At 39.6% G+C, this 13,466-nt stretch overlaps 1 protein-coding gene across 2 annotated transcripts; it reads right to left on the bottom strand.

Annotated features, from left to right (window-relative positions):
• Positions 1–2,807: 2,807 nt before the first annotated feature.
• Positions 2,808–13,191, bottom strand: FAM221A (family with sequence similarity 221 member A). Of its 2 annotated transcripts, none has more exons than XM_038130006.1 (7): positions 13,018–13,191; positions 11,156–11,329; positions 10,492–10,682; positions 8,263–8,469; positions 7,322–7,432; positions 6,510–6,665; positions 2,808–4,842 (listed from the first exon to the last, which is right to left on the bottom strand). In XM_038130006.1, exons 1-7 carry the CDS (start codon positions 13,071–13,073, stop codon positions 4,820–4,822), a joined length of 918 nt encoding a protein of 305 aa, XP_037985934.1. In that variant the 5' UTR covers positions 13,074–13,191; the 3' UTR covers positions 2,808–4,819. The 2 variants fall into 2 exon arrangements, with proteins under 2 accessions (XP_037985934.1, XP_037985935.1); XM_038130007.1 differs by having other exon boundaries at positions 6,577–6,665.
• Between the last annotated feature and the right edge of the window lie 275 nt (positions 13,192–13,466).

Genomic DNA, 13,466 nt, shown 5'->3' with positions numbered 1-13,466 from the left:
TGCCTCCTACAGTATTCTTCAGTCAACAGCAAATATTTTAGCCCTCAATTCATTTATTTTTGGCCTACCAAATATTCAAGAAAGCATAGGTACAAACTTTTTTGTGCAACAGATTCTCACTCATCACGTATTCATTTGATGAACAATTCTTTTTGACATTACAGAAAAGAATAACTGATTGCCGTTTGAAGGGGAACAACAGTACTTGAAATTGTGAAATCTGAATTGGATTATTTTTCTTTTTCCAAAATTAAATGCTGTCTTCTGTTCTCACATATACAGAAACTTTCTGGGAGAGAGAGGATAAGATTAAGCACTTGAGGTAGAATCAAATAATTGGAATGTGCTCAGCTGGTGTGTAACAGGATACTCTGCCCAGATTGGGGTAAACCAACTTGAACAACACCCTATTTGCAGAGCTATCTGTGCTGCTTCTGGTGCTGAATAATGCTGAAAGCACACTGACTCATCAGCTCCAAAATTAAACATCCTGAGAGTGAGGTGAAGATGTAGCTGGCCTGGTGAAGTGCCTGATAAAAGAAGGAAAAAGTGATACCACTGATAACTTATCTAAAGCTGCTGAACTGACAAAGCTGGCCTGGAGACTTCTGACTGATCAGTCCCAATCTTTAATGGCCCTCAGGGGTCCTCTGACATCCCCCTTCTTGGAGTGTGTGTGGAGATCCTCCCTCAGGTTGGGGGTGCCCCTCAAGGTTATTCCTCAAGGCTGAGCAAAAGAGATTTGCCTACAGTCGTTGGTATGAGTCAGTAACATCAATCTCTACTTATGAATTGGCTTTGCTAGCTTTCCCATAATTGCTTCTGTCTTGTTTAAAAATAGAGAATTAGACTATACTAATGGTATAGCTTCTGCCTGTGTAGTAAATAATTCTGATTAAGATATTTTAGTCTAATCATTGTCATAACAAATATTTTATATAAATATATCTGGTTTGCCATCCTTAATTCCACAGAACAAAGGTTCAATTACACCTGGATAATCTTTTAGACATAAACTATTGACTCAGTCTGGGTTTAAGCTTGGATCCAGACACACCTAGACTCCTCTGTGAGGAGTTCAGAAAGCAAGGGGGTCCTTTCTGCACCTCAGGACTCAACTAATAAACTTTGTGTGAGGTTCCCATTCTGTTTGTGACACAGCATCACACAGGTGACAGGTTGTCACCTGAGCCTGAGTCCTTCCCCAGTGAGGTAACTAAAGGAGCCCGTGGGATCAGAGCCCAGCCATGCCAGACATGGGTACAGTGAATGTAAAATCAGTGCTAAAACCAGTGTAAAGCAAGTATTGATTCCTTCTGCCAGAGGAAAGATCATAAAGGCTCCAAAGCAAGAGTAGGCTTCTGGACAAAAATAGTACACCTAGTTACAAAAAAACACCCATAAGAGGTACACCTGTATGAGATCTTCTAGACAGGAAGCCTTCGTTGTTTTTTTCAATTATATTTGTGCTAAGAACAAATACTATCACTACTTGCATGGCTATAAACTACTTCTAGAGAGGCTCAGGGACAGACAGCCATGAGACCTGCCAGTCATTTAATATGCACAACATGCTGCAAAGACACTGACAACTTGACAAAGTCACTGCACGGATACCATCACTGGTTGTGAATTCACACATCGCATTCCCCTCGCTCCCGAACCTGAGACAGACAGACGTGGTCTATATTTAGAATCAGAAAGACACAGAATGGAGAGGAGCTCCTTGCTTCCCACTTAGGATCACTGACCACTGTCCACTATCCTAACAGCTAAGGAACATCTGAGCCTTTCCACAGCATGATCCAAATGAGCGGAAAAATGCTGTTGTGCACTCTAGGAATGTTATAATACTGGCAAAATACTGATTTGAAAGCCAGCTATTTTAAAAATAAGACATGCTTAAGCACTGCCCAGGGCCTGTGCAATTAGGCTTTAATAGCTTAGAGCACTCATGTGCATGAGAACAAACCCTTTTCCCTCTCCCTGATTCCTTGGATTAGGCTCAGAAATAGTTAATGCTTCCAGCTGAACGACTGATATACGACCACCCGATAAATCACACAGATGAATCGGTAGCTTATCTGTCCCATGATATTTCGTTCAAAGTTCGTGGCTGCTCTCAGGAAAACAAACCATCAGCAAGTACCTGTTAAACCCAGCTCTCTATTTAATGAACGCTGCTAATGGCACATGTACCAGCATTTGATCCCTGTTTTTATAATTTTCTAAAAAATTCTTTTCTAAAAGACGTATAAAGACATTTTTGAATAGAATTGGAGGTTGCAGTATTGATCCTGCAAAATGATTGCTGGGTTTTTAGGATAAATTCAAATTTCACTTAAGATATGACATCAGTGTCCAGTTTTCACAGCCAGCAATGCTATGAGATATATTGTACCTGGTTTTTCATGTATAGATACCAATAAAGTTTCAGAAAAAAAAGTAGTATGCAAATACTAAAAAGTCAAAAACATGCCTTCTAATAAGGAAAGCAAGTTTCTTTTGCTTGGACATCATCAACAAGAGTGAAAAGTGGTCAGAACTCCTAAGCAGTATTTACTGCCATTGATATATTTATGATCCAACCTGTTTTCCAATTAAAAAGAAATACCACTAAATAAATGTAATAACTTTTTTATATCCTTAGAGTGGAAACAGTTAAAGCACAAAATATTTTTCTAATTACTTTAATAAAACAGTAATTTTGTAATTAATTAATTAATTAATCTAATTACTTTAATAAAACAGTAATTAAAAAGTAATTAATCTAATTACTTTAATAAAACAGTTTTTGATGATCAAAGTACAGTTTAGTAGGACTGAATTTGGCAGAGCTAATTTTTACAACAAATATTGTCAACTCAAAATGTAAAATAATAAGTTATTTCCTAAAATGTATGCTCTCAGTATCAAAAGGAACGCAAAATGAAAGTTTTTGTAACTATTTGTAACCTCTCTTTTTAACAATATTTTGCTATGAGAAAGCTCAATTCTGCAACACACACACAGACATTTCCAGAACTGAATTCCCCAATGGATGTAGTAACAGGAATAAGTAGGAAACTAGAGTAAATGTCCACTATTAAGTTTGTAATAATGTCTTTGAAAAATGGAAAATTTTTCTGTGTTTTTTTTACTTTTCTTTATGAATGTTATTTGTATTTGTTGGTTTCTTGTGATTATATTGTGAAAACCCCTTTTATTTTCAGAAGCAAGCAGAGGATGTGTAGAATGGATTGCTTGCCAGGGCCAGAAGAGGGAGCTCAAATTAGTACTTTCATTTATTAGGCTGAAGAAGCATGTCACTGTAGAATTTACCAGTAAAGGTACTTTTAAGACATTATTTAGACTCTTTGCATTATGCATTTAAATTAAACTAACAGAGTAGCCCCTCTGATTGGCATCTGTAGTAATGGCAGTATAGGTCAGAGTTAAAGGTAAAAGGCTCTCTTAAAACTGAACCTTCACACCACAGGTGATATCTGAACAAAACCCAAGCTGCCCTGCAGTAAATGCCTTCAAACTCACCTCTTTTCCTTTGCCCATCAGGCACATGGAGGCATTCTCTCCAATGGGAAACAAAGCTTTGTAGGCTTCTCCCAATTCTTGCTGTAAAGTCTCAGTACACACACCTCCCGTAAAGCCTCCAGTCCAAGAGACACCTCCAGGTATTTTTAAGAGCAAACTGACTTAACATCTCTCTGTTCTCAAAGCAGAATCAGTTAACTCAGGCTCTGCTTTTGCCTCCTAAGCCGCACTCTCTGCCACTTATTCTGTACCAAGTTTGTGCTGTGCTGCTTTGCAGAATTAAACCACCACATATTCACTAAATTTTGTATTTTCCTGTCCACTACCTTTAATGCAACATATGTTGCCACAGCTGTGAATATGGACAAAGAATACAGAAGCACATCTCCCTGAAGTGATTCCGTCTGTGTTGGATCAGCCATGATGAATCTCTTGGATAAATAAGTTTGTACCAAACAGCATGCAATTATTGCTTTACATGCTATAAATAACATGTCCATTTCCACTAAAGGTGTTCAGAATTTTAGTGTAATTATTGTTATGGACAGTGACAGACAAACAGAATTGGGAGAATTGTACCACCAGGGAAATCTGGGAAAAAAATATACAAGCAAGATCCCTTCAAGTAGCTCATAAGCATGGAAATGGTTTTACAAGTGTACAGAATGTTACATTATTTTTAAAATTTTATATGATGCCAAGAACAGAACCTACAGAAGTGTGAGAGAAGATGGGTATGTTTGAATTTTATGTCAAGAAGATGAAACAAGCAGAAAGGGCAAAAGGATTTCAAGACAATATTAAAATGTCAATATTAACAGAACAAATCTCACCACATAAAATCCATAACCAAGATGAGTTTAAAGGACTCTACAAATAAAGAAGATGTATCATAAAAGTCTAAGTATGAGACATATCTTTTCTTTCCCCTCCTGCAACCTAATACTTAAATACAAGGTTATTCTCTCAGACCTTAAACTCACAGAGCTTAAACCCTCAGACCTGCAACTCTCTAAATATGCTTCTCCATTTTCAAAGAAATACCTGTGTTACACTCCTGGAGATTAGAAACACATTGATTAAAGAACCAATTTTATTACAATGAGGTAATTAAAAATTAAATTCAGCAAAGGAACAAAACAACAGAATAAATAAATGAATAAATACAGGTATGCGGGTAGGCACAGAGAAAAATACTCAATGCAATAATGAACAATGTGCCAAATAATAAATATTTATTTATTAATCTCATGGCTTCTTTGATGGCGCTGGACTCCTCTCTTTCCGTTTAGCAGCCTTCTCCATTTTCAGCTGTAACAAAAAAAGACCAGCAGTGGTTCAAACATTGGTTTGCAAATCAGCCAACAATGCAATATTAAATGTCAACATCCAGTCACAAATTTCCCAGGGTGATACATGCAGTGGAGAAAGGTACACAACATTATTATCCCAACCCAGCACTGCTCACGTTTGCGCCAGTAGACAAAGGAGCACTTCCATGGCGCTGCAGCTCCTCCCCTACTGAAACCAGGCTGCCTTATCTCTGCTAATGGCACTTTAGGGATTTCAGTATCCCTCAAGGCCAGCGTGTCTCAGGAATGTCCAGGGCTTATCTCTATGTCAATGAAAGGTGGAGCAGTTTTATTGCAGATGTCTAACAGACGCAGTTAGAGGAACCAGCACACATAAAACCACACAGGAATGGTGCTGAACCTTCATCTCTGAGCCTCCCCACTGACCCACCAGGCCATGACTTCCTCCTGTAAGATTTTTTTCTACACCACAGGCTTTTGTAGCATTGTAGAATTTATCAACACATACACATTTCACTCTGTTATTTTGTAGTAGGACTATTTATCCAAACAAATATACCTGTTGGTTTTAGAAGCTACGACTTTTCTCGAGTATTGTTACACTACTGAATAAAATCATATTGAGAGCAATTATATAAAAGGGATGTGGAGATTTTTGCATCCCATCTAACACATGCACTGCTATTTAAAATGCTTGAAAGAAAGAATTAACTTGCTTTTTCCCATCATAAAATAATATCAAAAGGAAACAAGACCTCATTGGGATGTCTACAAATGAACTTACTGCTAAGTAAATGTGTTTGGTCTACACAAAAAAAATGCATTTTAAATCACCTTTCACCATTTGGAGGCTTGAGGTTTTTATCTAAAACTTCTACTACCTTTTGCAAAGAAAATAAAATCTCGGGGTGAAAAAGAAACAGAGAGATTTGAATTTGATGTTTTCTATGAACCAATGTGATATTTGTAACATCTGTCCATATTTTGTGGTTTACAAAACAAAGAAAATTATTTTGAATTTTGCAAAGCTAAAACAGCTTTCTCCTTAACAAACACCTAGTTGCAAGCCAGCAAGCAAAATAGCAAAACAGTTTAGATTTTAAAAGTTAATTATGCAACTTTGCTTTACAAAAGAATTCATAAACAGTCGAGACATACTTCAGCTGAGATGGTGGAGCTACAGGACTAATGTGAGGAAAGAACAGGTATTTAAACATGTGAATAACCTACACCACAGGGCATTTAAACTAAAGATAGTGTGGTGGAGGAGGCACCTCTAAGTGAGTGATACAGATCATCTAAGAAAGACAGACCAAATTTAGCCAAATTTACACAGACAGTCATTCAAAAAAAAAAAAAAAAAGAACATTATAAAATTTTATAAGTGAGGTAGCAAGCACATAATACTAAATGTCACAGGGGAGTTTCTGTGACTCTGCGTTGTTGTTTCTTTCTGTCACATAGTCAAATGTTTTGGTTTTCTGTAACAGAGAGTTACCTCAATTAAAATCTGCCTGGTTAAGGTAAATGCCATCCCACACATGACTGATTTCTGAAATCTTGTAGTAGCTCATAACTGTATTTTAAAATTGATGTTAGGAAGCTAGCTTTCTCAGCAATTGAGAAGGAATTATATAATGCATTTATATGCCACTTAAGTCATACATTTATGGGGTTTAGATGACCTCTTGTGAAAGTGTATTTTAATTAAGCAATGAATGTAGGAACTTGCCCGTTCTTGATAGCGTTTTTCAAAGTAAGCCATGTCATCAGCTTCTGATTGTTTTCCGTGAGAAACTTGCCCTGTGGCACTTGAACTACCTGAAAAACAAAACATAAACAGAAAACAAACCTCCTTTTTTATTAATGGTACTTGCTATTCCATTAATTATGTTTTACATTTGGCAAAACCCATTTAAAATGGGAACTCACCTTTATAGGCAAGTACAAAACCCAGCGTTTGGGACCAAAGAGAAATCTTTTTAGTCTAGGCTTGCACCTACTATAAATTGTTTTAAAGGAGTTCAACTATTATATTATTTGGTACATTTTTGTACTAAATAAGGGACATAAAATAAGTGTAAGTGATGCATAAACCCACATAGAAAAAGCTTTCTGGCAGAAGGCAGTTTCACAGGATTGTGCTGAATATGTACAACCCATTCAGATATGATGAGTTTCTAAGAGGAATTAAGAATTTTAAAAACTTATCCAATGAATACATGACACCATTGATGGGAAAGATAACAAGCACTAAATAAAAAATAATTTCAGGTAAAACACACATCACAAGCAAAAATAACGAGCATTAAGTTATTCTAAGCATTTGAAGAACATGAATGTCGTACTAACTTATCACATAGCAAAGCTTCAATATTCATTTTAATGCCCTGAGCATCCTTCAATTCATTAATAAAATCAATTAATTATATATTAAGTTCCTTCTGTACAACAGTATAATCCTACTTATACATCACCTGCTATTTGTGGCATGGATTGAGCGGAACTCGAAGGTCCCTGAAATGCCTTTAGAAATGGATGATCCATGCTAGTAATGGGGGCTTCTAAAAGTTCAGCAGAAGGAGCACCTGTCAGAAAATAAGGTGAATGGAAGCAATAATTAACTCCAGGAGATACAGTCCTAATACACATTCTGGGGTCAAAACAAGGTTACAGATTCGTATCTACAACTCTCAGCACAGACCCCATAAACTGGAGTTAATAAAAGCATTACAAGGATGGCTTCAAAGGCATTGAAAAGCTTTGTTTCTTCAATTACTACAGTAATGTTTTCATTTCTAAACTTCAGAAAAATCCAGGAATCCAGATCAGAATTTAAAAATAAGTAATAGGTATGTGGCAATAACAGATAAAACAGTATTTTGGGACAAAATATGTGCATTACTAAATGGCACAAAATTACAGAGCAGAAAAAGAGAAAAAGTATCAAGACCAACTGGCATGTCTGTTAAAAAGTTCTACCAATTCTACCTCTTATTTTTTATGTTGAACAGCTATTAACCTTTGAGTTTGGAAACAAAAATGCTGTGAATATGTAACAACAAATACCTGGGCAGTATTAGACTAAAGGACTAAGATAAATAGAACATGGAAGTACTAGGTTACAGGAAGTATTAGAAGTTACAGGTTCTCTCAAAAGGATATGCTGCATTTCAAGCAGAAGCAACAGGGTGGAACACCAGAACTGTTGAAAAATAGGGGTTTTATCAACTCACTACAGTGAGTAGGACAGTGGGATCCCTTAAAACCTTGAGGACAGCTGGAAAGGAACGGTACTTCTGCAGTTCTACTCCTATTCATCCAGCTTGCCTTCAAACTTTGAAACTCTATTTTGATTTAGTACTTTTCCAAACTTAGGTGGAGAATTAAAATTTCTTCTCAGGTCAGCTGCACATACCTATTCCACTGTCATCAAGCCTCATGTAGCCTTCTGCTAGTGAGCTAAAACCAGTCAGTCCTCCCATGGCAGCGTAAGGAACATCCTGCCCCACGGGCTTTCCTTGGGCTAAGCGCTCCTCTTTGGTTTCCACAACTGTTTCATGAGCGTATGCTGGCTGACCACATGCACAGGTAAAGCAGCTATGAAAGCCTGAACACTTGGAACCTAAGAAACAAATGAATGAGTGAGATGGTGATGGGATTTAAGCATCCAGCTGTATGAAAAGGCTGTATAAAAGAGAAAGGATGACTCCTGGGATTAGATCATTAGTCAGAGGATCTTACTGAACCAAGTTTCAAGTACATCAGAGGACGGAGATTCCACCTCTCTGAGCAGACTGGACCAATGTTGAATCAGAAATTTCTTTTCTGATATCTAACTGCATTTCCTATGTCACAACTTGTATTCATTGTCATTAGCAACACGCCTCTCCATCCACTTACAAAAAATGAAAAGTTCTGACACTGGGTAAAGGTGACAACCTGCCAGCATTTTGGCAGCATTCCCTCCAAAGGTGTATAGCACTTTTCAATGTCAAGGGCTAAGAAACTTTATATCACAATTTATTACACAAATCACAATTTAAATATCTTTTAAAATTAGCAAAATTGTCTCCGAGACTGTGGAATAGAGAAAATAGAGACTGTGGAAGCAACAAAATATGTTCTACACAGGAGTATCATTAGACTGACTTTCAGGGGTTTTTTAAGCTTCCACAGCCACAGGATGGAATTGAAATAGTTATATACAAATGTTATGTGACATTCAGAAACAGAATAAAGTGACCTGTCTGCCCTAGCTACATCCAAAACTGTCATCAAAGCTCCTCTGGAGCAATGATGTGACCAAGAAATTGAGGAAGTGATGTTGCAAATGTTTCAATATACAAATCACCCTGCTCGTGGCTCACAGTTCATTTTGTGGAGCACCCTGAAAAATTTCTTTAAGTCTTTCATAATATGTCAATCATATTCTTGAAAATGTTAAAGGTTTTTTCATATTATTTTGGGCACTCTTCAGTAACCGAACTCTATATTTGGACACAGAATATAATATATGCAACATATACAGAGCAACAAGCAGTTAAGTTTTTCAGTTATAACTTATCTGTCATGTTAGATTTATCAACAAAGGACAAGACTAATTCCATTACATTAAAACAAAACAAGTCCAAAATAGAAGCAATCCTTGGCACTTCACTGCAAAATCTGTGAAGCCCTCAGAAGTGTCTGGTATTTTTAAGAAACACTAGGCAAAAGGCTTTATAAATATTAATATTGAAAACACTGTGTTCTATGGATTCAGTCTGAATTATCCAGCTGCACATCTAAGATTTTCACATTACTTAGTGCAAATTCTTGAAAGCCTGTCATATAGATATTTTATGGTTTATTCCGTGGGATATGATTCTCAACCAGCAAAAGCTGTTAAAACTTTTTTTTTCTGTACAAAATAAAGACATTCCACGAAAGAAATTTAATAACAGTACAGAACTCCAGCAAAAAAAATCTTCATCTTACGTAATTTGAGGTTTCAAACTAAAACATCTTTATGCATTATTTATTTCCTGTGGTTAATAATTGCTGTTGTTTCATAACATTAACCTCAAACAACTGTAGCAAAAAGCTTCCTCTTCCTCCCTTCCCTAAGATCTTGCTGAAACTCCATTCCCATTTGCATTTCTAGACCTACAATCTCTACGGCCATGAACCACTTCGTTAGAGTGCTAGCAGCAGAATTATTTGGGAACAGAGTACTACTTCCTGTTGACTTGGGAAAAGACATAAAAATATATTAATGTTTTAGTCAGCTAGGCAATAGAGGAATGGAGATCAACACTTCTCTCTCACAAACTACCAAGTTCTGGTAGAAAGGGCACGTGCATGCAGCTGAAGTGACAAACTGCAAACGGGGTGCTTTCATACTGTCTATCTTCAGGCATCTGTCTCCATAAGCACCAGAAGCATTCAGAGATTTAAACTCCTTCACAGGACCTGGCAAAACTGTGAATGTTGCTCTAAATCCTCCTGGGCAAAAGGTGATGCCTTCCTTCCCACTTCTCATCCTTCCTCGAGGATGAAAACACGCACATCGGTGACAAGAGCAGCGCACACCCGATACCCTGGGCAGGGCACACATCCCTCGCACGCTGCTCCTGCTGAGTTTCCTGGCGGAGCGGGGACTCACAGGAGGTGCAGGGGAAGCCCGGCGCTGCGCTGTGCTGCTCAGGGGCGTGCTTGCAGCGGCAGCGGACGGGCTGGCTGCCGCTCAGGGGCACGAACTGGAAGGACTGGCACGGGCAGCGCTTCACTCTGCAAGGCACGCTGAGAGGGCGCTCCTTGGGAAGCACCTCGTAGTCTGTTTTGTGTTGTTTATACCTAAAACAGGAAAAGTAATGACTTTTATAACTTTGTTCGTATTTATCAGAAAACTACCGGAAAGGCTTACCATTTGCTTCACAAGTTTTGTTTTGAAGTAGCTTTAATTGTACTTTTTACTCTTAATTGTGAAATTTCAATTAAATGCATATTAGCGGGTGGCTTTATATCTATTCATTACATAAATATCACATATCCTTATGTTTCATTTTGAGAGCACTACCGGAATCAATCTGATTTACATTAACTCATGCCTTGCAGCTGAATTTATTGAGACTACAAAATTATTTCGGTTTCAAAAATATATTGACATTTGCATTTACAAACAGTTGTTACTATTTAAAACCTAATTTTCTCAACCCTTAAACCTTAAATAAATTTGCCAATGAGCTACTGTAATGTGTCCGGGAATTCTTCACATTTTCCTGATTTTTTTAAAAATACTAAAGTGTGAAAGGAGGGAAGCTACCCACCGATGGGTGCAAAAGCACAGTGTCTCTGGTCCCACAAGCTTACAGTCCATGCCAGTTGGTGATCTCCAGCTCACATACAACCTGTTCTGTAGCCGAGTTGGTAATACTTTTCTTTTGTACTCCTCATATTCATCAGGAGTAAAGAGCTTTCCTCCATCGTCATCACCTACAATTCTGCATGGCATAAAAAAAGCCATAAGAAAATAAAGACAACAAAAGTAGATTTCTCAGATTTAATAATATAATATATATTAATATATATTAATATATATTATACAATATACTATATATTATATATAATAATATATATTATGTATTATATTATAGATATTTATATTTTTATATTATATGTATTATTTAATATATATTTTTATATATATATAACTGAACTTTATCTGTAAATGCTAAACAAATCTTGTATTTCATATTACTTTTCTAATAATTTAACAGAACTGTAGCTGATTCTTAGATAATATTTTTTGAATAATGCTCTTTTAAAAAATTTGCTCTGATGGACTGAAAACCAGTTCTAAGAGAGAAGGAAAAAGTTAGCACAGCCAACTACCATGGGTTCTTTTGGGGAGGAAAAAAAAAAAAAAAGGCAATGACTATCAAGGATCATGTAACCAGCCAGCTCTGCCTCAGAGTTCTTGACTGACCTCTGGCAAGTCACTTCACCCATCTACACCCAACTGCACTGCAAACTTGTATCAGGAGATTAATCTTAGTCTAGTCTGAGTATTCAGCTGCAAGCAGGTAAACCCACTGCCATCAAAGCAACAAACATCACACCCAAGTTGTCTTCTGATTTGCAAGAAGACTATGTTGTTTTCTGTAGCTGAAGTTAGTGGGGGCTGTATCCCTCAATTAAGCTACCACTGTTCAAATTCAAGGTCACTGAATAGCTGGAACTCCGGAGCAGCATCCAAATTCTGCACTTATGGAAACAAGTATAGACAATAAATAAAATATGTAAAATACAATTGAGACTTAACTGCAGCAGTTACCTATGCTAAAAGTGATTTTAATAATGTCCGTAAATACTTCCGTTATTATTTATTGGATATGCTAAAATATGCTAAACGAGCGATTCTTTGTAAAATATTCTGTGGATTTGTGCACTGCCAGCACTGTGCAGCACCAGAATAATGTGCCAACACAACGCTATCATTCGCATGTCAACCCAGCCAACACCCACTGAATCACTGCACATCTTATGTAAGAAATACCACTGTGCCTTCCTCTGGTGTTTTACTCAAGGTTTTCCTAAACTAAATTGAGATCTCATCTCATCACAACGACTGCGTTTATTTTTGTTCAGCCTTTTGAGAGGACCGCTGACAAGACTAGCAAAGACACGCAGCAGTGTAAGGGATTTATACAATGCAAAACTTGGAACTCGTGATGCACAGAATTCCTTGTACTCTGAAAGGGCAGGACGGCTGGCAGATTATCAAATAATGGTTTGAATTGGACGGGACCTTAAAGACCACCTAATTCCAGCGCCCCTGCCGTGGGCAGGGATGCCGCTGGTAGACCAGATGGCCTCTCACAGCACATCTCACGCTGCCCTGGATGCGAGGGACGATGCGTGACTTCACCGCTGACAGCAAAGGCTTGCAGCGCGTCCTCACCGGGGCACACCAGCCGCGGCACCTCCGACTGCGACAGTGAACGGCGGGCGGTGCGTGTGGCTCCACGAAGCCGCCGCGCACCCCGAGGCAGTCAGTTCCGGAGGGCCGGAGGCGGGCATCCCTCCGGGAGGAATCCCGGGCCGCGGGCCGGCTGCAAGGGATGCGGCACGGCTGGAAACGCCCGTCCCCCGCCCCAGCGACCCCAGCGCGCCGCCCCTGTGCGCTCACCGCCGGTACTCCGCGTACTCCTCCAGGGCCTGCGCATCCACCCGCAGCCGCTCCATGCCCGCCGGGCCGCCTGGGGCAAGGTCCTGGGAACGAGCAGGGCCCCGGCCGCGCCCGGCGGGAGGCACGGGAGGCACCGGGAGCAGGCGGGGCAAAGGCGGGGTACAGGCGGAGGAAAGGCGGGGGACAGGCAGGAGAGAGGTGGGGGACGGGGGGGGACAGGCGGGGGAAGGCGGGGGACAGGCGGCAGGCACCCGGAGGCAGGCGGAGGGGAGGCGGGCTCGGGCGGGCGGCTGGCGGCAGCACGCTCCGCACGGGCGGCCGAGGAACGTGCGGCTGCGGGAGGCGTGTGCGGCCAGCCCCGCGGGCACGGCCAGCAGCCCCGCGGGCACGGCCAGCAGCCCCGCGGGCACGGCCAGCCCCGCGGGCACGGCCAGCCCCGCGGGCACGGC

This window comes from Motacilla alba, chromosome 2 (assembly GCF_015832195.1).
Source record: "Motacilla alba alba isolate MOTALB_02 chromosome 2, Motacilla_alba_V1.0_pri, whole genome shotgun sequence".
Classification (NCBI taxonomy): Eukaryota; Metazoa; Chordata; class Aves; order Passeriformes; family Motacillidae; genus Motacilla; species Motacilla alba.
This window is presented reverse-complemented; position numbering and strand designations above follow the sequence as displayed.